Here is a 26,931-nt window from a genome sequence, read left to right on the forward strand (position 1 = left end):
AAACCTAATCACCAGCTTGAGATTTACTGTAATGCAATACAAATCTTCTGTCTCGTATTCTTAAACAATGAGTGTCAAAACAAGTCACTGTTTTTCAGCTAAGCGACATGCACCCACAGAGCTACATATAACTGTCACTCTTGAATTTAGTTGACATGATGATCCATCTCTTCCGCCATTAAAATAATTATAAATATAAATAATAAGGTAAGTCAACACATGAAAGCTGAAAAGTTTAGTTTAGTGAAATGCCTCACCCTAGTTATTCTATTTTCTCAAGGCCATAATGCATAAAAATGTGCTTTATTTACTTATCTATTTTTAAAAATACCAGTTTTTGTGTGAATTTGGCCCAAGGCTGATTGTCAAAACACATCCCAATACACACAAATGTTGCAACCTTGAGTATGAAGCATGCAGCATAATACACAAGGCCATGCGTTACTGCAACAAAACAAAGCAACCATGCCCCATTTTTTTTTTTTAAGAAAAGATTGTGTTTGTGTGAAAAGCTAAACTAGGAATAATTAGATATGATAAGTGTTTGAATAAAAAAAAAATGGGAATAACTGCCAAAAATCAAATTATTCAAGTGAATGTGCGCAGCTTCCTTGCCTTTTGTCTTCCTTAATATCACATCTTATTTTTGTCAAGTACCTGAATGTGCGGCTCCCAGTCTATCTTTTGTTAAATTTGTATCTAAGGAGCATACACGCCGTAGCGTATGAATCACTTTGCAAGGAGCATCTGCCACATAACAAAAATGTAAATGCAGTCTATGTGAGAAATTGAAGGTCAGCGAGCAGCGCAGCCAAACAGCTTTCTCTTTAGTAAAAGAATTATTCTATAAAAAGCTCCTATATTATCGCGTAGGAACGTGAGTGGGGGTCAGACAATGGCAGAATGAAAGCCTAGTTAAGTGAGCAATAAAAGACGGTTTGAACAACACACGTGCACATACACATGCATTGCACGCTGGCAGGAGCACTGATAGCTTTTGAGCGCCGCTAGCTTTGAGTGCTAGTTCGACACAGGATGCGGAAAACGAGCACTCAGCGAGGTCTCATCTGTGTTTTGTCTTGTTGCCGCTTTCCTCCTTCAAAGAGCCTTCAGCGCGCACGCACGCACGGCGAGTGGGCCCATCAGCCACACTAAGTGAGCCTCTTAAAGACACCGTGGCGCTTTAATGTAAACTAACGGCAGCTAGACAGCCAACGCTGACAGACACAGAGACAAGGGGGCAGCGAGGATGAGCTTATCATACGTTTACTTATGCGGCATAATAGATGTTTGCAGTGAGAGGTTTTTTTTTTTTTCCTCACATACACATAACTACCTTTGAAATCCTCTGTAAAGATCCGTGTCAGCAACCATAACCATCTTTAGCATGACATCGCCTTGGGCTTTATCGATTCACCTCAGGCCTTAAGAGCAAACTGATTTGGAGGTGATGTGTCCAACTAAAAACAATAATATAATAAAGAAAAACCTTCATCAAAAGGATTTTTTTGGTATGAAACACTCTATCATCTTTGTCTCATTATGTCTTACATGAGCACTCAGTTGTCAGTGTGTCATTTTCTTGCTATGTAAAGACAAAAGAACATAAGCAGAAGGTTTTTCAGCTTGAATTATTAATTTCACTCTGTCCACACTATGAAGCGCTAATGTGCTAAATAAAATAAAATACATAAATTAAAAAAAAGTAAGAAATCATTTTGTTTGCTTCAATTTATTTTAATATCTAAAAGGGGAGAAAAGCTCAGTTCTGTGACTCATGCTTCTCATTTGACAACGTTGGCGTCATTCGATCTTTGCCTTGTGATACTATCGTTACCACGAGTAAAATAATGCAATATTGAATTGCCAGTTACGCTTGCCAGTTCATTCATCCTAATGAAATTTCTGCCTATGCTGCCTCCCAATAGCTGATTACCCCACATGCCATCCGAGTGCAGACTCCACCCAGACACATCCCTGGGGTGGTAGAGGTCACGCTGTCCTACAAATCCAAGCAATTCTGCAAAGGCACACCTGGACGCTTCATCTACACAGGTATAACCTCTGCACCGATGCGCACCAATTATTTCAGTTTCATGTGTAATTTTAATGGATCTGCTGGATCACAGTATCATACAACATTGCTCCTTCATATCGGTTCCGACAAAAACATAGTTGATGAAGGTATCGCGGTGATTAATTAATTAATTGATTATAAAAAATATATGCCTTAGCATGGCTAAGAATAATGCAGTACCTCAACTGAAACAGGGAAGGAATGTGTTTACTGTCTTTTATGAAGCAAGCGAAGGTCAGGGGGAGGTTTAACCTTTTGATTAGTGGGATTATTGAGATTTAACCCTGTCGAAGGCAGGATCCAGCGGGAGGGCGATCCATACAGAAAGTGTGATTTCTGACGATGTGAATAGCAGGCGTGTTACATCGAAACGTATCGGTGTAGATTTATAGCCACGCAGTGAAAAGAGCAGCAAGGAGAGTGAATGTGAAGCAGTGATTAACCGACGCGTGGACACAGGTCTCTGGGGAGACTGTGAATCACATAAATCTGTCCGTAATCTGAACTACTGATGGATTTAGCATGTAAGCCCCTGCTAGAAGTGCCAACATTTAACAAAATCACATTTGTGTGAGCGCGCTGGATGCGTCCCTGGCATACGTTTGGTATGTCTTTTAAATACCATACTTTGACAGAATCCATGTCCGTGTTTGCATACTTGTGGCAAAGGCGGCAATTGGCCTCCTGAGCTAGCATGTATGTGTGAAGGGAATCTAGGCACACACCAGCACATTGACACTAACTGCATTAGTAAGACAGAGGGCAGATGGGTGGGCAGACTTTGCCATGCCAGAGCTGTCCAACAGACCTCAACTCTGCCAAGCCTATAAATGTGCGTAGGGTTTGTGTGTGTGTCTGTGTGCGTGCGTGCGTGTGTGTGTGTGTGTGTGCAGCCTTTTAATGTGCCAGACATGTGGAAAGCGTATGCATAAACACCCCATCTTTTCACCAGCCCTCCACTCTTTCACCTTGTCACATTCACTTACTCAAAATTTGCCCCTGTGAATGAATTCATCGCCTTTCTGCCTCTTGGCTTCTATAGAGATGCATTGAAGAATCTCAACAGGTGAGATTTAGCAGAGGTCATCCACTGGGACGCACACACACACACAAACGCGTACACGCGCACACTATGATGCTATTTGCCAAGCACTGGCAGCTTCACAGTGATACAGTCAACTGTGTCAAGGCAGAGGGATCCCACTCTGCTCTTTGCCCTCTTCACAGTCTGCACACTCAGAGGCCACTTGTATCCGCCTACCCAGGTTTATGAGAATGATGGGCTAACCATTTGGAGGAACAAAGCAATTGCCGAGAGTAGAGAGAGGTGGATGCGAACAGGAGGACGCTGGAGAGAGATGGTGGATTACCATGGGCCATGTTGCCCTCCTGGGTCTGTTTGGCACCAGTTTGCACCCAGTTGCCAGTGGGTACTAATCATGGAGGATTGGCAGCACGGCATGGCAGCTGGCAACACACGCATACACACACACAAACACGCCGTCACCACAGTTCCCCACTCGCAGACACACATACGCTTGCGTATTGCACGCACGCGCACCCGCGCACACACCCCGAATTACATTGGGGACAGCTGGCATTGCTAATCAACTTCTGCTGAGGATAGGAAAGCGAGCAGCACACAGACCTAATTAAGTCAACACTACCCAATACTGCTGCTACTGCTACTTTGCAAAACTGCACACACACACACACACACACACACACACACACACACACACACAAACACGCACGCACACAAACACACACGCACGCACACACACACACACACACACACATACACATATACACAGAGACTCCACCATCCATTGGCTTGTCCTGCTCATGGTCCTCATTGATGCACTGTACTTCACAAGAACCCGCGTGTTACAGCACAAACACAAACATTCGGCACAGTCGTAGACCAGGACGGACGAGACGAGGAGGGGACTTTTGCTGGAGAAGAGATTGGTAGAGAAGCCATTACTGTAATGTGTTCTCCGCTGTCTCTAAGGACTCCTCTGCCATTAGACTTCAGAAAGCTCCAATTAGACTCATCAAAGGCAATTAAGCTCTTCACTGATAAGAATAAAAGAATGTTTTTCATGCTCTGCTCTTCCTCTGTCTTTTTATCCCCTTATCCCTCCTCTGGCCTCTGCCTTACCCACCTCTGGGGCTTCGATCCCCCCTAATCTCTCTTTCGCTCTTATTATCAGGTCATTGCCCCCCCCCCCCATCGCTACCCTCCTCCCTACTCTCCACCCTGTATAAATGCATTACATGTTTGGCTGTGTATCACCTTTAACCAGATTGCTGTCTTTATAACATTCATCAGCGAAGCGCTCTCTTTTCTTTTCTCCATGCAATATAAGGCGGTAATAATAATAATAATGTCAGCGTTGTCCACGATTTTGTGTGTGGCACAGAGGTGCTGGCAACAGATTGAGGAAATTGATGAATCGCCCTTGTCGTTCAAAAGGCAATCCCTCCCTCCTCAGTATGCAGCCTTGTCTGCTTAGTGCTTCCACTCCAGTCTGTGCTGATATTAAAAGGCCCTGCTTGCTCACATTAAGGCCACCGCCGCGTGCAGTAGGAGGCATCTGCGCACACGCACGGACAAACATTAGGGGTAGTCTCTCACTGCTGGCTGGATATTAGGTGTGTAGGAGACATTATTCAGGAGCGGGCGGAATAAAGAAGAAAAGACAAAAGTCAAGAACTGAATTTAAACCGGATGAGATGACGACTGACATCTCTGTTCATCTTTGCTCTGGCTTCCAAATTAGTTTTTTGAGCGGCAAAACTTGTTTGCTTATTTGACAAAATACAGACAGTGCAGAGAAAAAAAAGGTGAGCTTTCAATAAAAGCTCCTTGTATGCACATATTTTATCAGCTTTTGATTGACATTTTAAATCATCATGGCAGATCAATACTTGACATGCTGCAGGTAAAAAACACCTGCGCAATCCAATGCAATTGAAAATAGTGCCTTGGAATAACAAAATGTCTTTGTGACAAGAAAACTGTTAGCAACTGTTTGCAACCTTTTAGGAACCCATACAAAATTCCAACATCCGCTATGTGTGCAAACCCTCGTGGCTCAAACAGGAAAAACAGAACGGAAAATGGCTCTACTGTCAGTATCAAGGAAGATCATATAAGCCATCGGTTGTCTTTTTTCATGCATATTTGACCTATCCAAAATACAAGACAGAGCCCTCACTTTGATTGAGTTCAGTTCTCCACCACTGCAAACTACAGCTGCACTATTAAACAGAGTGTTAAGTTATTACTTTGCCGTCAATGTCAATCAAAAGTGAGCATTATTATCTTTGTTGTGGCAGAAATTTTGATACAGCTTTTGTATTGGATCTCATTAAATAGTGCAGGTGCCAATGCAGGCATCCATCAATAAAGCCTGTGCAAAAGGGAACATAATGAGAGTGGAAATCCTCCGCCTGCCTTTCTACCCAAACCGAGACTCCCAGATATACTCCTCATTCATATGCACATGCGATACAAGAGGCGCATACGCGCGCACACATCCCCGACACTCAAGTGCAGCATGCAGTCATCTGGCAATAAAAGTGGGGTGCGAGCATGAGGAGATCAATTACTTGTCTTGCTCCTATTTGTGAATGCTGTCTTTTATTGAGCTTGGGTGGAGGCCTGCTGTTGATTAAAACGGCTGGCCTCCAGCTGGAGACGGAGGGCCAGCTGAGATAGCGGCGCACGTTCACATTCACGCCATCTTAACTGCAAGGAAATTCACACCTCTATTTGAGATTGAGATTAATTTTCTGCACCATGTGGCTTGTCTTCCCTCTTTAGCATGCTCAGTTCTTATTACACTAGCATCTGCTCCATGATGATGATGTAAATGAATTTGGAATGTAGGTTCCCGCTGAAATGAGCAGCGCACACCGAGGGAAATGATTCCCTGTGTTTTGTTGTATCTTAATTCGAGCGCGCACTTTTCATCCATACTTGCAGAATTTGCATTCTCCCACTGAAGATCCACGCTGTCAGGTGTTGTTAACTGACGACATGTGCTGCTTTTTTTTTTGCAACAGATAATTAGAGCTTAGGTTGTAGTAGCTTCCACACCTCAATTGATTTGTAGAATCTTTTAGCACTCCTCCACCCCCACCGCCTCCCAGACCCCCCCCCCCCCCCCCCCCCCCCCGCTTTAAGAGAAAAAACCTCCACTCATCTCTTTTCTCTGTATGAATTTCCAGCCATGCATTAGTCTCCCTGACATTTTCAAGCAATGCTTTATTTAGCTTGTCGGATTCTCCAAATAAACGCAATCTCTGGGTTTATGGAAAAATGGATAAAAATTAGATTGTAGGCTATTGATCTGGATGGCGAGTAGAGGGTGGGAGGTGTGTGCGTCGTGGCGGCTGAGGGGGGCAGCTCTCATCTGTGTGTAGGGGGGGAGAAATGAAGCCGTAATTCAGGGCTATTGAACCCCCTGCCACTGGCGGCATCGATCGCCAAGCAGCGCTTATGAGATCACACCTGAGCACTGGAGACTGTAGAAGGTGGGTGGGGGGGGGGGGGGGGGGGGGGGGGGGGGGGTAAGGGGGCGGGGGGATACGAATGAGTTGAGAGGGAGAAAGACAGAGACACGCAGGGTTGTGATATGATCAGCTGTTTGAAGGCCCGAGAAGGCGCTAAAAGCCAGCCTCAGAGCCAATTAGCTAGCCCCACAAGTCCACGCTCACCCGGCTGGCTGCACGAGTTGTGGCGCAGGACCGGTGGACAGCGTACTTGCCTTCCCACTTCTCCAGCTTTTGCTCCTCCACTCTGGGTAACAATCAAGAAAATGTGACCTCTCAATTATAGTCCCCCAGCCCTTGAACACTCTGCTTCCTCCCTTTTGTCCTCTCCGCCAGCGCATACCTCCATCTTTCCATCCCACCTCTGTCTTCCTCCCCTCTTCCTCATACCCCCACTCACCCCTTCCGTCCCTCTCCCCCTGCGGCTCTGTGGGTTATTATAGTGAAATATGAAGCGGTGTAGATTCTAAGCTTCATGAAATTTCCATGAGCATTGATCTGATCTGATGTGGGTGATTGCTAGGTGAATCCCTCCAGTCCAGGGCTGTTGCTCATCTATTCATTTATTTATGGCATTTATGTTTTACTGGCTTTGATTTGCTCTTCTGGAGAGCGACAGCTAAAGATTATAAATATACCTGTACAGGAGAGTGTGCCGTGAATTCCGGACTGCACCTGCTCGCTTACGCTATCCGCTTGTACTCTTCCAGCATTAATTCCCAATGTGAAATGGGGGATATCGAGAAATAGATGTATGAGTGAAAAATCCCCAAAGAGCCAGCGCCAGGTAGAGCGTGCTGCGCCAGGTTGCCCTGCACATGTACCCCTCTTCTGTTTTATGGTCCTTGCAAACAAGCAGAGAATATGACTTCCTCTCTCATTTACCAAGATTGCCTCTTTATTTATGGGGGCTATCTCTGTATATTTTGCATTTTTTGGAGTTTCTTAGTGTTCATTTGAGACTCATCTGCCACATTGTGAAGAACTGATTTAAAAAAGTCAGCAATAACAATAAACGCGTCTCAGATGAAAATTTTGTGAGAGCCATTACCCGATGCCACTTAGCCTAATTGAACGCAAATTCTGCCTTTTAAGATTATAGAGAGGGGGTCTCAAACTCAACCTATATTGATGGGGTTTGGGTGTGTCTGGGCTGCATCAAGTATTCTGCAAAATTGTGTTCAAAAAAGCACAAGCAACCTTTATTAATAACAGTTCACTGGTACTTTGCGTATTCCTTTGCATGTCTAGTTGGATCATGACATCAGATGTCCTGAGCACTGTAACTTTCTCTGTGCATTCAAGACATGTCAGGTTGCTCCGAAATTGGCTGTTCTTGTCCCCAACCTTCTTTTCACAGCAGGTTTTGATAAAGACGTGACAGGGACTAGGCGACAGGATGTCTTTTCCTTCCACTTGACGTCAGTTCAGAATTACGTTCTGCCGAAAGCTGTCACGAGCTTGACCTATGGTAGCCCATAAGTGAAGAAACGCTCAGGGCAACAACAAAACACACACACACACACACGGGCTGCACTAACTGTCATCCTGCGGGCCGCAATTGGCCCTGGGGCTGCAGGTTCGAGACCCGCTGACATAGAGAGTCACTGAATGGGGAATGCCAAATATTTAACCTCAGACACAATTCCCACTAGGTTCATTAGTATGTGATCATGTGATGAAGCTTATCAGTGAAGAAGTAAAATGTGGTATTTGCCCAAGATCTTTAGAACAAATGCGGCTTGAAAACTAGTTCAACGTGTTTGAGACGACCAATGTCTGACTTGTGGGAAAACATACCGTACGTTACATGAAGTAAGCAGAGTTGCAATTCAAAGTGCGTTCCGAGATTATTTCAAAAGTATGTCAGGCATAGATGATGCAACGTTGAGGCAGGCGATGACCGCCTGTTTGCTAAAATTCAAGTTAACATTATGAGGCACAGGAGAGAGAAGTCAAGGATGGGTAACGTCGTCTTCGAACAGAATCATAACATTTTTATCAAAGGTTTTACAGATTTTACATAAACTTCTATATATACTGTAGCCCATCCTATAATTAGAAATTTTCTGATCTCCCCTTTCAAGTCATAAGTTAAGAAAAAGTTCTCTTCACTTCTGTTCCCTCAAACATTGCCTGTACAGATGGCAGTGTTTTCTGGGGGGGGGGGCAGTTTGACTTGGAAATGGTTCAATTCAATTTCACTTTTTTCTTATGAGAAAGTTTTGAAATCAAACTGGAGCTCAAGTGTCCCAGAACGGATTGTATTTGACCTCCGCGGTTCCACTGCAGTTACTTTCTCACCCCCCACCCACTCCAATATAATTCCATAGCCTGTTACCTCTCCTCGCTTTCATTTGGGTGTGTCAGGCTAAGAATTTCCATTGGGAGATTGAAATGTCTCGTCTAAATTTGTATGTGCCATCAAAACAGAGCATGCAGCAACCCTGCACGTTTCTTTGTTTTCGGCTTCTCTGTTTGAGTGAGCCGTTCGGGGAGGAGCCACGAGCGGTCCAGCAGGACAGCTTGTACTCATAGCCTCTGGGGGCCTCTTTTCTAGTCAGCCTGGCTGCTCAGATGTGAGGCGAGCAGGGCATCGGGCCCCAGGAAACGTCCAAGCTGTGACCCACAGGGGAGACAGACGGACGGACGGCACAAACACATAAGGGCAATCCCTCACATATGTATTTTTTACGCCAACACACCACCCATTTGGCTCTGACAACAGGAATTTCAAACTCAAGTCATCTTTTTATATCCACGCTTGCGTCGGCTCACTGGACTTAACATCAACCATTAAACTTCATTTGGTGTTCTAGAATGCCAATAAAAAAACGGTTTGACATTTTCATCAAGTACTACTATGTTGTATATGGTTTATTTAAAACTGTGAATTTAAAAGTCATTAGTATTTTGTTGAAAACAATGCTATTGCTTTAGGGCAGCTTTGGAATAAGAGGTAGGGGGCTTGTTGGTGGTGGGGGCGGAGAGAGTGAGGGGTGCAAGAGAGTACATTAGGAATTAATTATATGGGGCGAGCATTTATCCAACAATCCTCCTCTGAAGTGTTTGTACTGTAAGCCTCAGATCTTCATTGTATTTATTCAAATGTTTAAATATTCATGGTAAATCTTCTCATATTCAATTACAGTAGCACGACCACAGCATACAGAGCGAATGCTTTTTCCCTGCTGTCTGGATGATCTGACTCTCTCTGTGTACACAGTGTGAGTGTGTGTGTATGTGTGTGTGTGTGTGTGTGTGCGTGCGTGTGTGTGTGTGTTTAGTTTGTTCCCCGGAGCGATCAAGCCTTTGTTATATTGGAACCCGGCTCTGTAATTGCTTATATTAGTCGCTGATCAACACAGGACCACAGGACACACATGCCCAAACACACACATACACACACACACACACACACACATTTACACACATGCATGCTCAGAAATACCCTCAATCGTGGCATTTTAAGTGCCAAAGCGGATGACAGAGAGAGATTCATTACGTCACAAGCAAACAAAGGCACAGGTCGGACTAATAAAACACCCACTTTTTGTGCCAAATGTTGCAATATTCATACGCGCTTGTGGTTAATTCAGTCGTTGCGACAGCAGAAGCGAATGGCTCATTCATCTCCTTCATATCATCACACACACGTGTTTTCATTACTAAGAATCAAGCATTTGAATTTCCCATCTGTCTGTTCTTGTTTGTGCTCAGCACTGAACGAGCCGACTATAGACTACGGCTTCCAGAGGTTACAGAAGGTCATCCCCAGACACCCTGGAGACCAGGAGAGATTACCCAAGGTACCATGCATCCACGACTCCTCTCATTTGTTGGTGACCATGTCGGTCTGCCACACGCAATTATTGCATAGCAATTTGTCTTGGTAACACTGATACCGAGATGTATTTACGTCTTCTACAGTTTCATATGGCGTATGGATATACATGCCACAAGGGCAGCATGACCTCACATACAGACAAATGACTGTATTCCCTGGACACTGAGACACTTTGCAGTGGGAACATTAACATTTTATTACACGTTCATGGTCATTTTCTGCAGTTTATTTTGCACCGAAAACGCACAAGCAGCTCTATTCATGCTGGCGCTGTGCGTAAGGTCGTTTAGATTGGCAAAGGGGGAGTGATGGTGGGAGGAAAAGAGGGGGAAATGAGAGCGACAGACAGAGAGAGAGAGAGAGAGAGAGAGAGAGAGAGAGAGAGAGAGAGAGAGAGAGAGAGAGAGGCAGAAGGAGGTTAGGTGATCCATCATAGCTGTCCAGTCTACCTCCTGCTGGGTCAGTGGATCGAAGTCAACCCCGGGTGGACTTTATTACTTCCAACACACACGCTTTCACAGAGCAGCATGCACATGCACACGCCTGGGCGCGCGCACACACACACACACACAGCAAACGTCACCGTGAGGTGGAGATGGAGAGCCCAGGTAGATGTAGAGGGGAGATAAAGAAATCACTTGTCCGTGGTTGTGTGTCATGTCTGTTGGATACGGGACTTGTCCTGGTGATGTCTTTAAACCCCTACATCTCTCTTCTTTCGCCCTCCTGTTCCTCCCTCCTTCCCTCGCTCCGTGGTGTCTCCTCCTCCTCTAAATGAACAGCAGTAGCTGGCAGGCCCAGTTGTTCATTTCAGCTCTATTGATTTGTGCCTTTATTAGGTAATAACAGTTTGTTGACCACACTCCTCTCAACGGTTGGCCTCAATCATTAGAGGGGCACACGCTGGCAACTTTTTTGCGCCCATTCAGTGCAAGCCAAGCCTTTTCTCTGCCTGTTTTTCCAGCCGAATCTTGAATTAGGAACAAAGTTTTCCCTGAGGCACCTTTAGTGAGGAGATTCTTAATGAACCCTGGAAATGCCTGCTTTGTCTCCATATGTCGTGATGTCGTCCAGCTGCACCGTGCTGTCGCTAATAGTCCGCCAGTATGGAAGCAGGGAGCGCTGGATCGCAGGAACAGCGCGCAGACGGCGCTTAGCAGCTCAGGTTGTGGTGCAGGGGAGGGGATCTGGGGCCGGCTAATGAGTGACCGTCCTGCCAGACGAGGCCAGGCTCTGCTCTGGATCAGGTTCCCCTTCCTGTTGACGTCTCGACGGGCCTGACTTTACGGGAAGAGACCCTGCGCCCAGGAAATGGTCTCTCCTTACAGCGGCGGGGCAAGGCAGGCAGCATGGCGCTAACCACATTTATCTGTTTATCAGAATGACTCTGGAGCGCTGCCTAATCGCGTTTAGCTTCTGGACAGATCTCTTTGCTAACGAGAGACCGATAAGTAGACCGGCCACTGGACCATGAAAAAGTGATTAATAGAGAAAATGGGAAAGAGAGCGAAGAAGAGGAGACATGAAATAGATGAGTGAGGAGAGGATGGTTGCTGTATGCGTGGCCAGCTTGTCAACAGCCATTTGCTGACACACAGCATGAAAAAAAAAAAACCACCAATTATTTTTATATGACAGACATTCAACATGATAAAGCCTTGATTAAGGATTACCTCTAACCTAGCAAGATGGGCAAATTCCACAAACACAAAAATCACTAAAGATACATACAGAAATCTTTCCGGTGGCGATTTAAAAACACGGTTTAAAGTGAAGACTGACATCAGAAATGTTGGAAATTTAAAAAGAAAAACAACGAAATCAACACTGATTTTACTTGAATCCCGATAACTGACTGGAGACTTGTCCACAGTCAGCTGGGATAGGCTCCAGCTCCCTGCGACACCGAACAGGATAAGTGGTTTAGAAAATTGTTTTATCAATAAATGAACTTCTCACAAAGGAAAAAAAGAAACAAATAAACGTATGGTAGCTTAAGGCTGCCAAGATTAAAGCAGCTATTTTCCGTTCCAAAATGTTTGGTGTTTACACTCATTGTGCATTACTCGTCACTATACCTCCAATTGAAAATGACACAAAACAGATCCAGACAATGACGATAACCGAAAAAAAAAAAAAAAAAACTTACCATTTACAGACCAGACATGAATTTGATCACAAATCTGTGGGTGCTGCTCACAGCTGATGCCTTTACAATCAAAGACAGATGTTTGAACATTATGGTTGGAGTGCTGAAAACTGCACACCTTATCCAGCCATCTATATTGCTTGTCCTCTTTAGGATCCCCGAACTGGCTCTTTGTGGGGTGCGTGTAGACAAATAACCATTCACTCTCTCAACAACAATTCAACAACAATTTCTAGTCTTCAAGTCCCTTAACGTGCACGTTTTGGAAATGTGGTGGGAAGATGGAGTGCATGCTTTTGTTTGGCTTTAGTGTTTCCCCCAAAATATGGGGAGAAAAGATGAAGGCCCCTGAGAACCTTTTTCATGGAGTGCGGCATATCCCACGTCTTCCACGAACACCGTCCTTCTCCAGCTGGGGATCTGTTTGTGCCATAATGCTTCTCTCTTCCGTCATTTCCCCTCCTACCTCCTCTCCTTCTCCCTCCCCCCCATCCATCCATTTACCTATCCAGTAATCCCTAGGAGGCATCTGGCATGGAGGAAAAGTAGTGAGAAGCAGGCGAGGAACGACGCATACATACTAAAGAACCACTTACCTCACTCGGGCCTCTACATTTCTCAATCACACGGAGCGGGCCTCCTCTTTGGTCCCCCTCTTTTGCCGTCTCTCCAAACCTCCCACCCCACTGCCGCCGCCTTGCCTCCCCCCCTCCCCCAGATAGTGCTAGTAATGGGAGGTTAACACAGAGGCAGCGCTCCCATTATTGAGTGAATTTAGCACCTCGGACAGCGCTCTACAATCTTTATTGCTTTCCTGACCCTCCCGTCATGTCCTGGGCGTGCTCGACAGCCTCCACATGTGTGTGGCTGCGGGTGTATGTGTGGGTGTGAGTCTGTGCGTGTGTGTGATATGAGGTCTGATTGAAAGGCGGTGTGTCACGGAACAGAGAGCACACATGCTCCGGGGCTTGTTCACAGCGAGGGATACACTGTGGAGGGTATAACGCACAGCGTGTGTCGGGGGGGGAGAAAGAAACGAGGGAGCATAGAAGGGAAGGGGGCTGCAATTTTCTGGTTGTCGCGCCTCCAGCATATATCCTGGCCCCGGCACATTAACTTTTAAAAAGGGTTCCGTAGGGCTGAAGGTGTCTACATCACACACATACACGCACATATAAGGACTGCCTTGAGACACACATAGACTAAACGAGTGAAAAGAACGAAGAGGGTAAAAGGAGGGTAAGTGATGGAAAACGAGCACAAAGACTATATGCAAGGAAAAATATTTGATATGGGAAATTCCACTCCATTCCACAGCGCAACTACATTTATCTCGCTAAGTGGGTGCCTGACTATTTGTGTGGAAGATGCTCAGGGTCAATAAGGGTCAGAAGACAGGTGCGCCCCAGCTAAAAGGGGACTTGTATCCCTGTCAGCCTGATGATATGTTGTGTGACGCTATATTGATATGTGACCAAGAGCAGGGGATACATGATCCAGCAGGAAGGAGGCCGAAGATGCAAAAGATGCTTGACTGATAAAGAGATACAGGCTCATGTTTTATTCACGGCTAACGGTATCTTCCCTGTGCGCTCCCAAACTGCCCAGCAAGTAACAAAGTGCACGGACAGAGCCATTTCTCTTCCTCTAGCCCGCTCTCACCGCCCTCTTCCTGTCGTACAGCCTCTGTTCTGCATTCACAGCATAATGCTACTAGTGAAATGTAATGAAAGTGACTGAACTCCTCCAGCTGCCACACTCATGATCAATCTCCCTCCTCTTTTCGCTCCTGATTGTAGGAGGTAATCTTAAAGCGAGCGGCAGACCTGGTGGAAGCCTTGTACGGGATGCCTCACAACAACCAGGTAGCGCACAAAAACTTTAGCATCATTTTCCTTTTTGGACGTCTCTGTGAGATAATTCGGACCTCTAAAGTAGAACCAAACCAAACTTTCTGTTAGAAATATAAATCATAATGTAGCCTTCCGCAAAACCATCACAGTGAAAGAGTCGCTTTTATGAAACAATTTATTATTGTTATCTGTCACGGCCAGTAATAGGAGAAAAAAAAACAATATAGAAGCTATAATGCAAAGGTGAGTCCCCTTCCAGATTCACCTTACCTGTCTCGTTTTTCAACATTTTTACAACTGTAAAAATTAAGTCAAGCCACACTAAATACCACATCTAAAATATAAAACAATATATTAATATGCGTACAATACAAAACAATAAATCACTATGTTCATTTTGCTCACAGAGGGTTGGGTCTTTTACTGTCTGTCTTTTGTCCCCCCTCCCAAAAAAAAATCCAAAGAAAATGCAAAATAAAAGCCTAGAATGAATCATTTACAGGGATAGTGCACTTATTTAGAATTTTTCAGTCGCAAAATTGTAATATTTTTTGTATGATTAATTTGATAACATTTAATGCGATAAAAATATTGCCTTTGCTAACGAATGAAAATGTCATCACGTGCTGAGGGCTCAGGAAAAAACTTTTTTCTGGGTTTGGTCGTATAACATTTGCAATCTTAGCAGTGATTTGTCTTAACCTGAGCCCTCAGCACATGTGATGTAAATCGGTTAGTTGACAAGGAGCAAACTGCATTTCAAAGGTATTAAATGTACGTGAAAAACAATTGTTAATTCAATTAATTAAAATTAATTAAATTAATTTTAGATTAAAAAAATACTATTTACTGGTGAAATAGGCCTAATATCCCTTTAAGCTGTGGACATGAGCAAAATGCAAGTTTTATCCACTCAAGTTGTGAAGAGTGCCGACAGCTAGGAAAGCTCCATAGACGAGCAATCGAGAGAGCAAAAGAAGACATAGGACCTGACTTCTCTTCTTCTGATCCTCCCTCAATGGCAGGAAATGATCCTGAAACGAGCAGCAGACATCGCAGAGGCCCTCTATACGACAGTGCCGCGAGGGCACAACCAGCTTGCCGGTCTTGGCAGCGGATCTGTCCACGCGGGCATGATGGCCGTAAACTCCTTCACCGGCTCAGAAGTGGCTCAAACGGCCAATCAGGGTGAGAGAAGATGATACAGATCTGGTAGGATTGTTGTCATTACATCATCTGATTGCCAAGCGTGAGTAATTTTTGACCGTCGTGGAGGTTAAACGCGGGGAAAGCAGGACGCGAGCGGCGGCAGTGGCAACAAAAAGTGAAAGGTGCAGATGAGGCAAGAAAGACGAAGAGATTGTAAAGAATGGAGAAGTAGAAAGTCAGGGATGAGGCACGATGGAGAAATATGAGCGGGTCCTAGGGGTGTGTATATTAGACTGGGGTCGGCCCCCGTCTGACAGAGAGAGATGTGGGTGCAGTCAGGGGTGATTCATCACATGTATCGAGGGAAGGAGGGAAAATCGGGTGAACGGATCAGCCTCTGGATATGTCGTAATACTTGCAATGAGCATCATCTCAAAACGAGGAAAACAAAAGCCTCTTGACTTATGGTTTATGTACTGCAGCAATATGTGCTAATTATGCTGGAAGAGGCTACTTTGATGCTTAAAGCGCAGCCACTATTACACAAGAGAGCACACTAGTGATCAATTCCAGGTGTTATTTTCTGCTGTGTCAGCATTTGGACCAGGGATTTATATTTGGAGTCTTCTATCTTAGCCTCCAACTGTTCGCCGCCTGGTAGCCTACAGCCCGTTGAGAATAAAGAGCAGAAATCTTCACATCTTGGAGGAGGTTACACAAGTTTGAATTGCCATATATTGTATATACTGTATATATGTTTTCTTTGTTGTTGGATGAGAGCCAGTTAGGTTAGAGACCTCTTGTTTTAGTACTTGGTTCACTCTTTTTTTATCGCTTCTCCTGCCTTTCTGTTCATTGCCTTCTCTCGGTGCCATATGCCTTCCAAGATTGTCCGAACATTTCTTTTGGCTTATTTCACCGTGGCCATTATCCACGTACAAGGTAGTATGAAGTGATGTACCCCTCCCACCGCAATGAGTCATCTTTATCCGTTGCAGCAGTGTAGCTGCATACGCACAGCTATAGTGCACCATAAGGCTTTTGTATCCTCTGCACTTTATAGCTGGGCAACATAGCAGTGACTTTGGGATCCCCAAAAAACTGTCACAGTGGACCTTCTAAAGTGGAATTTTGGATTATCATTCCTATTATAAAAATAATCTGTTCTAGGGACCAACTATGGTCATGGTATACTAAACCATAGTAGTGGCTACAGGTCTTCCATGGTCTAAAAAACAAACAAACAGACATTACTATTAAAATAAATAACGGTTTACATCGATGGTGAGCCATTTTTCCACCTCACACAATTGTAAAAGTTAGCAACTGCAAATAGCAAATTGCTGTGAATAACTGACGCAGCCCTCTGAATTGCCTGAAGTAATAGTTCAAACCATAAATATAGCACACGATCCCAAAATTCAACAGTAATTCTTACCACTTAGAAACATCTTCAAACATTTCCATACTCTTAAAACTACACACAATGCACATCACTTTTATGCACACATCAACAATTCTGATGATTGTGATGATGAAGAAATCCTCTTGAGGTGACTTAAGAGTCATTTCTCCCCGCCACCCTAATTCTGAATTGTACAACCTATGTTTGACTTTGGAGGCGTTTGACTTCTGAGGTCTCGTTGTAAAATCGGAGCTCAATAATTAGACCTCAAGGGTACAATAGTGTAATTGTACCTTAAGGGACACAAATCAAATCCAACGATACGCATAGTGTCGTTTGAGCAGCGCCTATTTCAATTCAAGGAACATTAAGCTAAAAGTAACTTGGGACAACATCTCGGTTCCCATTCTATCTCCTCATTACAGTCAATTACGCAGTATGGTGGCTCTTGTGTGAAATGTGTGATGTCTAACACTTTCTGCCACTCAGGGGGTTTGATCGCAGAGACGTCTGCCTCTCCGGTGTTCTGCGTACTCTCTCAAAGGCAGCGTTGCATGGATTTATTTTTGTCTGCCTTCTTCTACTATATCCTTAACACCCTTTCTCTCTTCTATTCCCTTCTATCTTCTCTTCTGCCTCTCCATCTTTCCCTGTCCATAGGTTTCAGTAGGACTACGAGCAGTGTGTCCCCTCATGGTTATGTTCCCAGCTCCACTCCCCAGCAGGGGAGCTACAGCTCTGTCTCCACTAGCATGAATGGCTACGCTAACTCTGGCATGGCAACCTTGGGCACCTCGCCCAACTTCCTCAATGGATCCGCGGGCAACTCACCGTATGCTAGTGAGTAAATGCATCACATCTTGAAGCTATCGGCCCTCACGTGAGTCAAACGAGTGGGTGCCGTAGTTAAGGAGTGAGAAGTGGACGCAAACTTTGACGTGTGAGGAGCAAATTGAGCAGTTTAGCTGGCTCATCTATTTCTTTAAGAACAGAGTCAAACACAAATCCTCCCTTTATTGGCAAAGGGGAGCAGATCACCTTAGCGTTGCCCCTGACACATACATGCGCGCACACACACCCTACACTAGCACTCCATACACACTCCCACGTGCGCGCACACACACACATTCACTCTCTACATTAAAGACCCTTGATTAAATCAATAAACTAATTGCTAGAGAAGCAATTTCATTTCGGCTCTTTGATTCCTGGGTGTTAACAAGTATTTTAACAGGCTCATCGGCCCCACACAGACACTTTCAATCAATGGCCCCTCAGCCTGCCTTTGTAGGTCCAATTTTCATTAATTGATTAGTTAGGCCCCTTCATAAATGGATTATGACTTTATTGCAAGGATTTGGCAGGAAGGGCCATAAAAGCTAAGTGTTGGATAATAACAACAATAAAGGCAGAAGCAGATATCAGAGGGCAGGTGAAATACGACTTGCTTGATTGTAAAATCACTGAGGGGGAAAATGCTCTTAGTGTATTAGCAGACAAAAGACAAACCCTTGAGAAATGGATAGATGGGATGATGTCAGTGGGAGAGACAGAATTTGGCTGAGGGAGCTGGTGCCACACATGTACAGTAAATCCAGCTCATAGCCATTGTGAAGAAAATCTCCATTTTCACTTTGGAGACACATTCACAAATCCTGCTATATCATTTAATAACAGAAATCTTCAGAAAATACCACTCCAAGCTGTGAAAATGACTTTCATACGACCATTAGAATCTCTAGAAAAGACCAAGATTCAAAATGGCAGTCGCACTCTTATATTTTATATGAATTCATGAATGCCATTTATCCCTGCACAGTTTGATGAAAACAATTTCCATTTCAAAATAAAAATGCCCAACTTTGGTTGCAACGATGGCATTAACTTATTATATTATTATTATTATTATTATTATTATTATTATTATTATTATTATTATTATTATTATTATTATTATCCATCCACCCATCCATTTTCTATACCGCTTGTCCCCACGGGGGTCGTGGGCGTGCTGGAGCCTATCCCAGCAGTCATCGGGCAGTAAGCGGGGGACACCCTGAACCGGTTGCCAGCCGATCGCAAGGCACACAGAGACGAACAACCATCCGCACTCCCACTCACACTTAGGGGCAATTTGGAGTGCTCAATTGGCCTACCAAGCATGTTTTTGGGATGTGGGAGGAAACCAGAGTGCCCGGAGAAAACCCACACGGGCACGGGGAGAACATGCGAACTCCACACAGGGAGGGTCGGAGGTGGAATTGAACTGGCACCCTCCTAACTGTGAGGTGGACGTGCTAACCAGTGCGCCACTGAAGGACAACAACACCCCCAAAATCAAAAACAAAACACAATGCACAAAAGTATTAACATTACAATTGCAGCATTAAATCTCAATACACAAATTGTTTAATTCTTAACACATATTCAATCGTTATTATGCTTTTAAAAAGTACAGCGTTATAGAATGCTCTTTTTATTTATTTTTTATTTTTTTATCGGGTGGAGGCTGGGACGGATTAATGGCATTTCTATTCATTTCAATGTGAAAGATGACTTGGGATCCAAATGTTTTCAGTTGAGAGTTTGAGAAGTAATTAAACTTGTATCTCAAGGCAACACTGGACCTCGCTTTAGCACCAGTTCTGGTCCCTCACCATGCCCCCTTGAGCATAATATTCATTGCCCAGGGGATGCTGCCAAGAGTCTTGCGGTTGTAGGTTAAGCTTCGCAAATAAGAGAGGAGACAATATATCTTGGACCATTAAACAGGAAATAGCAATTGGATCTGAACTGGCAGTTTAAGTTGAAAGATCTTCTTTGGTGGGGAAATACCACCAATTGGTCCAATGCAACATCACTCTTATCAATATTTTCAAAACGGGAGGGTTCAGGTCTTGGGATATCAAATCGTCTTCAAGGGGGGAAGTCATATCAATATATATTCAATAGATTAAAAAAATAAATGAATGTCTCTGTGTAAAAGGTATGTGTGCTAGACCTCTGAACTATTATCCCCCCTGCCATCATCCGTTGACCAGTCCCCTTCTGTTCGTCCCGTCTGCCCGTCCTCTGCCCTCGGCCCTCTCTCTAACCCCATCTCTTTCCCTTTTTTCCGTCTTCATCTTTTCTCTCCATCCCTCTTCCCTGACAACCTCCATCCCCCTCTCCTGCCCTCCGTCCAACCTCCCCCTTCCTCTTCCACACCTCCCAGTCGTCCCGTCCAGCCCCACCATGGCGTCGTCGACCAGCCTGCCTTCCAACTGCAGCAGCTCTTCCGGCATCTTCTCCTTCTCCCCTGCTAACATGGTGTCGGCCGCCGTCAAGCAGAAGAGCGCCTTTGCCCCCGTTGTACGACCCCAAAACTCGCCACCCCCCACATGCACCAGCGCCACCGCTAACAGCCTGCAAGGTAAGAATGAGCGAGCAGAGAAGTTATGTGTACACACTGGCGGAGCTAAAAAATTTTTACTTGGGTGGCAATGGGTGGCCAAGAATATTCCAGGAATATTACTAAATAGCTCTAAATTTTTCAGAAATAAAGATTGAATAGATCATATTATTATTAAGAGTCATTCTATGTTCTCTATGGAGAACGTGCTTAAACGTTGAAAAAAGTTTCCCAAAAATAAAACAAACATCCGTGATGCGGTGCCTGCATATTTTAGGATGTGGGGGCCGTGCCCCCACAGCCTCTTCTCTAGCTCCGCCAGTGACTGGACTCTTTAAAGCCCAACACAATCATCCGCCCATGACTTGCTAATCACCAATGCCGGCTGGTTACATTAACCTCCTTTTAATAACAATTTCTCACCTTTTCCTTTTCCCTCTTGCCTCTTATTACCCCTCTCTCCCTCCACTCCACCCTTTTTTTTCTTCCTCTACCCTTCTTGATCCCTGACTGTCCCTCCTGACTTCAGATCAGTCTTTTGTGGACTCTAGCAAGTACTCATCAGCCAGCTCCCTGCAGGGCCTGGCCTTCTCCTGAAGTATGTTACCCCGCTCTCGCTCTCTTTTTGTTCGCAATTCCTCTGTTTCTTTCCATCCCACGCTGTCCCACCCAGCTCGTTCACAGCAGCAGCTCATCCTGCCCTGCCTTTCCTTCTCGGTTTTTTATTTGTCACGCTCCACTTGTCAGTGGGAACGCATATGTGTTCCATTTCCTGTTTTCACTTCCTGTTTCCTGCCTTGTGCTGCGGTTGCCGTCCGTTGAGAGGTGTGCGCCGTGCCACCAGGGGTCATTCTGCTCTCCCGTTTCCATCCAGCACGGCTCGTAGTCGGCCCGTCTAGGCAGGATGTTGTATGGTGTTGAGATCCTGCGCCAGAGAAATGATGGATGGGAATCTTTATCAGACCCCCAAGCTAAGCACTTCCTCACTTCCTCTGTTGGCGTTGATGAGCACTGAACATGGTGACCCTGGGGCCACTGCGCGCTGATCATAGTGACACACGCACGCGCACACACAGATATACACACACATCATTCAGTTAATCCCAGCAAGACGAACGCTTTTAGGAAATAACCCAGGAATTAGTGGATTGAAGAGAGAGGGGGATCAATAGGAAGCCAATATCTTATATGAAAAATTCCTCCATGTGATGGCTTATGTGTAAAACTGGGGGGAGGGAATGGCTTAAGGAGTGAAGCATGACTGGCGATCGAACAGATTGGGTCCACCTGCATGAGCCAATACGAGAGCAGCGAGAAAAAGAAAATCTATCATTACAAAGATAATAATGCTAAGTCAGTCATGTATTCTTCTTAACCTTGATTGGACAAGAGACAATATTTAGTAACTTGAAGCAAAATGGGTGCCCATGTCTAGCAATATTGCAATACTAATGCACAAAAACAATAATTTAATAAGGTAGTGGAAGTGAATTAATGCATAATGAAAAACTATAAGGAGCATATTAACATTATAAGGCTTAACGTAACGTAAGAATTTCACCCTTTAAAGACGAAAGACACTTTTAGATCAAGCATTCTACATGATTCTAAGAACAAAGTCTGAGAAGAAATATTCTGAAAATAAAATTTAAAAAGTTATTATTATTATTGTTCAATTATCGAGTCATATTCTTTCATGAATTTAATATGGCCCTCAGTCGGCTTTAAAAAAAATTGCAGGGATAAAGTTTCTCACCCTTGCTAAAATGCTCACTGGGTCATTTATAGCTATTGTGACTTTGTGCATGATAACTGACTTTCACTTAGAGACTTTGACTTTCGGACCATATTTTTCCAAATTTTAAGCTGCACAAATTTGAGGTGACATCGTCTTAAAGGCATTAAAAGCCGGAAGTTTAATGTTTGCATTGGTCATTCGTGATTTTTTTCAAAGCGTTAGACATAAAGACAACTTAATAATAATAATAATAATAATATGTATGTAGCCGTTTTCTTGACAATCAAACACTTTACAGTGGATACATTATTCATGTGTTCACACATTCACACTCATTGGAGGTAAACTACGTAAGCAGCCACAACTGACCTGGAGGCATGGCTGCCAGTGTGAGTTTACCGCCCCTCCGACCACTTCCAAACACCCATACACAGGCATATACCAGTGTGAGCGGCACTGGAGGCAAGGTGTGTGAAGTGTCAGGCTCAAGGACACAACGACACATGACTTGGACAGAGCGGGATTCAAACCGCTGACTCTGCAGTTACTGAATGACCCGCTCTACCATATGAACCACAGCCGCCACAATAGTATTGGACTCTTACGTGACTAAAAACAGCATACATAAATATTAGCGTGATGAAGTGCAAACTCCAACCACAATAGTAAACAGATTGTTCAGTTAGATAAACACCTATTTGGTGCTGACACACATTATTATCTTTATTTTTGTTATGTAATTCTTCCATTGTTTGTCGCGCAAGTTTACAGATACACTCTTGTTGGCTCACGATCCATTTCCACCAGTCAAACATCATCTCACGGCCTCCGTCACCCATGTTGCATTTGTTCACACACTTTGGTGTAGCTGCTAACAATTAGCAGTGGCAGTGTTCACATGAAACTATTTGCGGAGAACCCTGTGCCAGACTGAAATGATGTGGTCCGTGTGTGGCGAGTTAGCAGGAAAATGTTGTGATTTGAGCAGATAATGAAGGGAGGGAGGGAGGGAGGGAGACGTGTCCTTGCTGCAGCACATTTGGGTTATGGCACTGTTGTGATGACAGACGAAACCCAGCTATCACATGACTGACCTCCCGCTCTCTTTTTCTTTACCCCCCGCCCCACCGCCTGGCTTTCTCCCTCTTTCCTCCCCCTCTTTTCCCACAAGCAGCGATTCCGGGGATGATTGTTCCACCCATGTAGAGGATCTGGAAACGAAGAATGTTGAAAGGAACAAGACGCGAATGCGTGTTGGACTCGGAGCTGAAGTGACGATAAGAACTCTGTTCAAAACTCAGGCCTTTCCACTCCACTGGGATTGAGAAGACGGAACAATTTTTGCCATGTCATTTCCCTTTTGGTTGAATTAGTGTAGCTTGGGAATTCATATTCATGAGATGTGTTTTTCTTTATTTGCCAACTGTAATGTGCACAAAAAGCAGTGTTTAGCTTGCTTGCTAAAAACACACACAAATAAAACAAAATGAAAAAGAGCATAACACCTAGCCTATTCTATTTATGCTGTTTGAATTCTACTAAAACTGTGACCACGAAGCTTGTCACAGGAGTTTTAAAAACACAATGTGATTATCTAGCCAAAAAGGGTTTGTAAAAACTTGAAAAGTCCAATGACGTGTGTGTGTCCAGCCAGCACTGTACTGAAGGAGTCAAGCAAATGTTACATTAGAATAAATGTTTGATATATTTTTGTATATAAAAAAAAGGTGCATTTTGGGGGTTTTATTTCATTTGGCTTTTTTTTTTTTTTTTTTTTTTTTTTTTGCAATAGCTCTAGTTTGAAAACCGTCTTAAGGCAGCTTCTCCGTACAGAAGATTTAGAGATACAACAAGGATTTGGATACAAAAAAAGGGGTTTGTGTAAAATATCCTATAAATACTGTATTTATCCCTTGTATTTGTACATCACCTTTGTTTAGTTGTGTTGTGAACATACTTCACCGTGTTTCGTTCCATGATTCATTGTCGTCTCTCACTATTTAAATGTGACTTCTTTTGGTTTTGTATGGGACTCATCAACACGCCATTGTCTATTTTTGTATAAGTTAATAAAACGTGTCTGTTGTTTTTGTTTTTGTTTGTTTGTTTCCTTATGAAAATGTTTATTGTATGGCAAAAAGTAGCATCTTATTCAGAGTATTTGGTTGAAGTAGTTTTTTTAAAGACTATATACACACATTAATATATACTGTAAAGATATATCTTTTTGTTTTTTCCAGATTGATACTGTTAATATGCATGGGCTCTTCTCTTGAGTGGCACCGTCTTTGTGTGTGTGTGTGCGTGCGTGCGTGTGCGTGCGTGTGTGTGCGTGTGTGTGTGTGCACACACGTTCTTCTTTCTTTCCCCATGTTATTTATTCCTGCTTACATAATGTATCTCAACACTCTTGCTTTCTGTCACTGTAATCTTTACCAGCAGTCTAGATGCCTTAACAATGCAATCCCATTCTTCATTCAATCATGTGTACAGTTTTCTAGCCTCGCCACAATTGTCTCTTTGCCACAGAGGAATTCATGGGAACTTGGGGGACAAAGCACAAACGCAAGAACACAAAGAGCCATAATTCAAAAACGTTTGAAAATACAACAGCAATGACTTGCTATGAGAAATTCTTTGACCTTATTGAGTTGTTTAATTGTAAGTAGCACAGTGAAGCGCTGCCACAGCACAATCTCATCACAGTCCAGACCCAAGTAACCAATCCCTGTGTCATTCACACCACGTCCACTCGACAACGTGGTTTCGTTACAAGCCAAACAGGAGCTCATTTTTGTCGTCGTCTTTTTTTTACAATTATTTTGTGTGCCCGCGTGTGTGTGCGTTCACGCTGTCGCTGGACAGACAGACTGAGAATGGGGCTTTTCTTTAGGCTTCTCTGGTTTTGTTGTAGAGTATTTGAAGAGAGAGGCGCCCGCTGACAGACGAGTGTTTTCAGGCACTTGTGTTGTTGTTCTCTGTGAGGGGCCGCGCCATATCTGTTTCCCAAATCCACCACAGAGGTCTATTGTAGTACACAAATGAATGGCTTCTTTGGAAACTTAGCTCCTTCCCCATTATGATTATTGGTAAAGTTTTGTACAAGGAAAATGACAGATCCAAACCAAATAGCCAGTGTCTATTTTTTTCTTCTGTGTGTGTGTGTATTTTTTTTTTCGTCTTGGACTGCAAATACACTCAAAAGCTCGAAGAGAAGAAAAAAATTCTACTGTATAGGTTGTTATTGTTTTTGATGAGCTGTAAGATAACTTTTGGACTCTCACAATGTTGAATTAAAGTTACCTCTTGTCTGTGACTTTGTCCGCATTTTTATTATTATTAATCAAGAGCCAATTTTGGATGCCTGCACTGGTTACTAATTGAAACTTAATGCTCATGCTGCTAAAACTAACATTGTACAGCACCATGCTATGTGCTAAAAGTTTCCCACGCTGTATGAATCGCAGCTTGGTCATCCCGTAAGGGCAATTTCTCCATCTATGGTCCTCTATCAACGTTTTTGTCTTCTGTCCCCCCCAATGTGTTTTGTCATGACTATGGGATGTCATTCATCTTTGTGAACTATGGGCATGTAAAGCACTTTAGACTCTACATGGGCATTGTATGAATTGAAATTGTAAGAATTGATTTGAACATTGGCAGACCAGTGGTTAGCATATCAGCATCACACTGCTGAGGTACACATCTTAAATGTGGCTACTCCAACTTGCTCACACATTCCAAAAACCGGCATGTTAGGTAAACTGAAAACTCTGAATGGTAACATGAATGGCTGTTTGTCTTCGTGTACCTTGTGAATAATTGGCGACCGCTACATAGTGTAGCTTGCCTCTCCCCCAAAGTCAGCTGCTGTACACTCCATCTCACCCACAACCCTAATGAGGATAAGCATGTTTGTGAACTGGAAGATCAATTGGGTTATTCAATTATTATATTTATAATGCTATAAGGCATTCACATTATTGCACTTTATTTTCTTCATGACCGTAAGCTAACTTAGAAAAATGTAAGAAAAAAAGAAAAGAAAAAAAAGTTCAAATCAGGATTATGGAGCCCAAAGGAAAGCTTAAAAAACGAACGAAATAAATACGAAACAGAGTCATGTGATATTTATTTCAACTAAGGGTGCTACATACGTTATTGTTTATTATTATAATTATTATAATTAATTTTAAAGTATGGTGGCTTGCGATAAACAGTGCTATACTAATGCAATTAAATGGAGCGCCAACAAAGAAATCTATTTATTATGAACGTTCATCATGGTATTTTCTAGGCTTTGAAGAGGAACTATCATCTGCTGAATCAGGCTGACAAAATGGAAAAGGAGTTGCAGGGACTACGCAATTCCTCAAGTCAAGAACAAGTGTGCATCCCTTGTCCCTTCTCTCTCTAATGAATCAAATTCATCAATGCATTAGCGATGGCATGGTGAACATGGTTAGCCTGACAAGTTTCCTCCTAAACATATTAGTTAATGATGATTCTGAGGTTATTAATTGCAAACGCACCAGCCCACCATAATTGAGTCATCATTTGCATAGCCGGTCATCAGCAGAAAATTAATTCTTTTTATTTTTGCATATGTAATTTAGGAAGGCCACGATTGGATTACCTTAGCGGATCCTGGGATTCTGCTGACCTCCGAGTGTTGCGGGGTCTCCCTGGTAACTGGAGGCTTCCGTAGCGCCCGGGGAGGCAAACCTGGAAGTGGTGATGAAGGAAGGATTTGTAAACA

At 43.7% G+C, this 26,931-nt stretch overlaps 1 protein-coding gene across 8 annotated transcripts in view; it reads left to right on the forward strand.

Moving 5' to 3' along the window:
• Nucleotides 1-25,488, forward strand: part of ebf1a (EBF transcription factor 1a) — a 70,738-nt gene extending 45,250 nt beyond the window's left edge. Inside the window, exons 10-17 of one of the 8 annotated variants that reach the window (XM_049758264.2) lie at nt 1,929-2,055; nt 10,361-10,449; nt 14,436-14,501; nt 15,515-15,677; nt 17,704-17,883; nt 20,258-20,455; nt 20,964-21,032; nt 23,344-25,488. In XM_049758264.2, the coding sequence (XP_049614221.1) occupies nt 1,929-2,055; nt 10,361-10,449; nt 14,436-14,501; nt 15,515-15,677; nt 17,704-17,883; nt 20,258-20,455; nt 20,964-21,031 (891 nt within the window). In that variant the 3' untranslated portion in view covers nt 21,032; nt 23,344-25,488. The other 7 variants (XM_049758254.2, XM_049758283.2, XM_068650114.1 and 4 more) reach the window with 7 other exon arrangements.
• The last annotated feature ends 1,443 nt before the right edge of the window (nt 25,489-26,931 follow it).

The sequence above is a fragment of the Syngnathus scovelli genome, chromosome 1, assembly GCF_024217435.2.
Source record: "Syngnathus scovelli strain Florida chromosome 1, RoL_Ssco_1.2, whole genome shotgun sequence".
Classification (NCBI taxonomy): domain Eukaryota; kingdom Metazoa; phylum Chordata; class Actinopteri; order Syngnathiformes; family Syngnathidae; genus Syngnathus; species Syngnathus scovelli.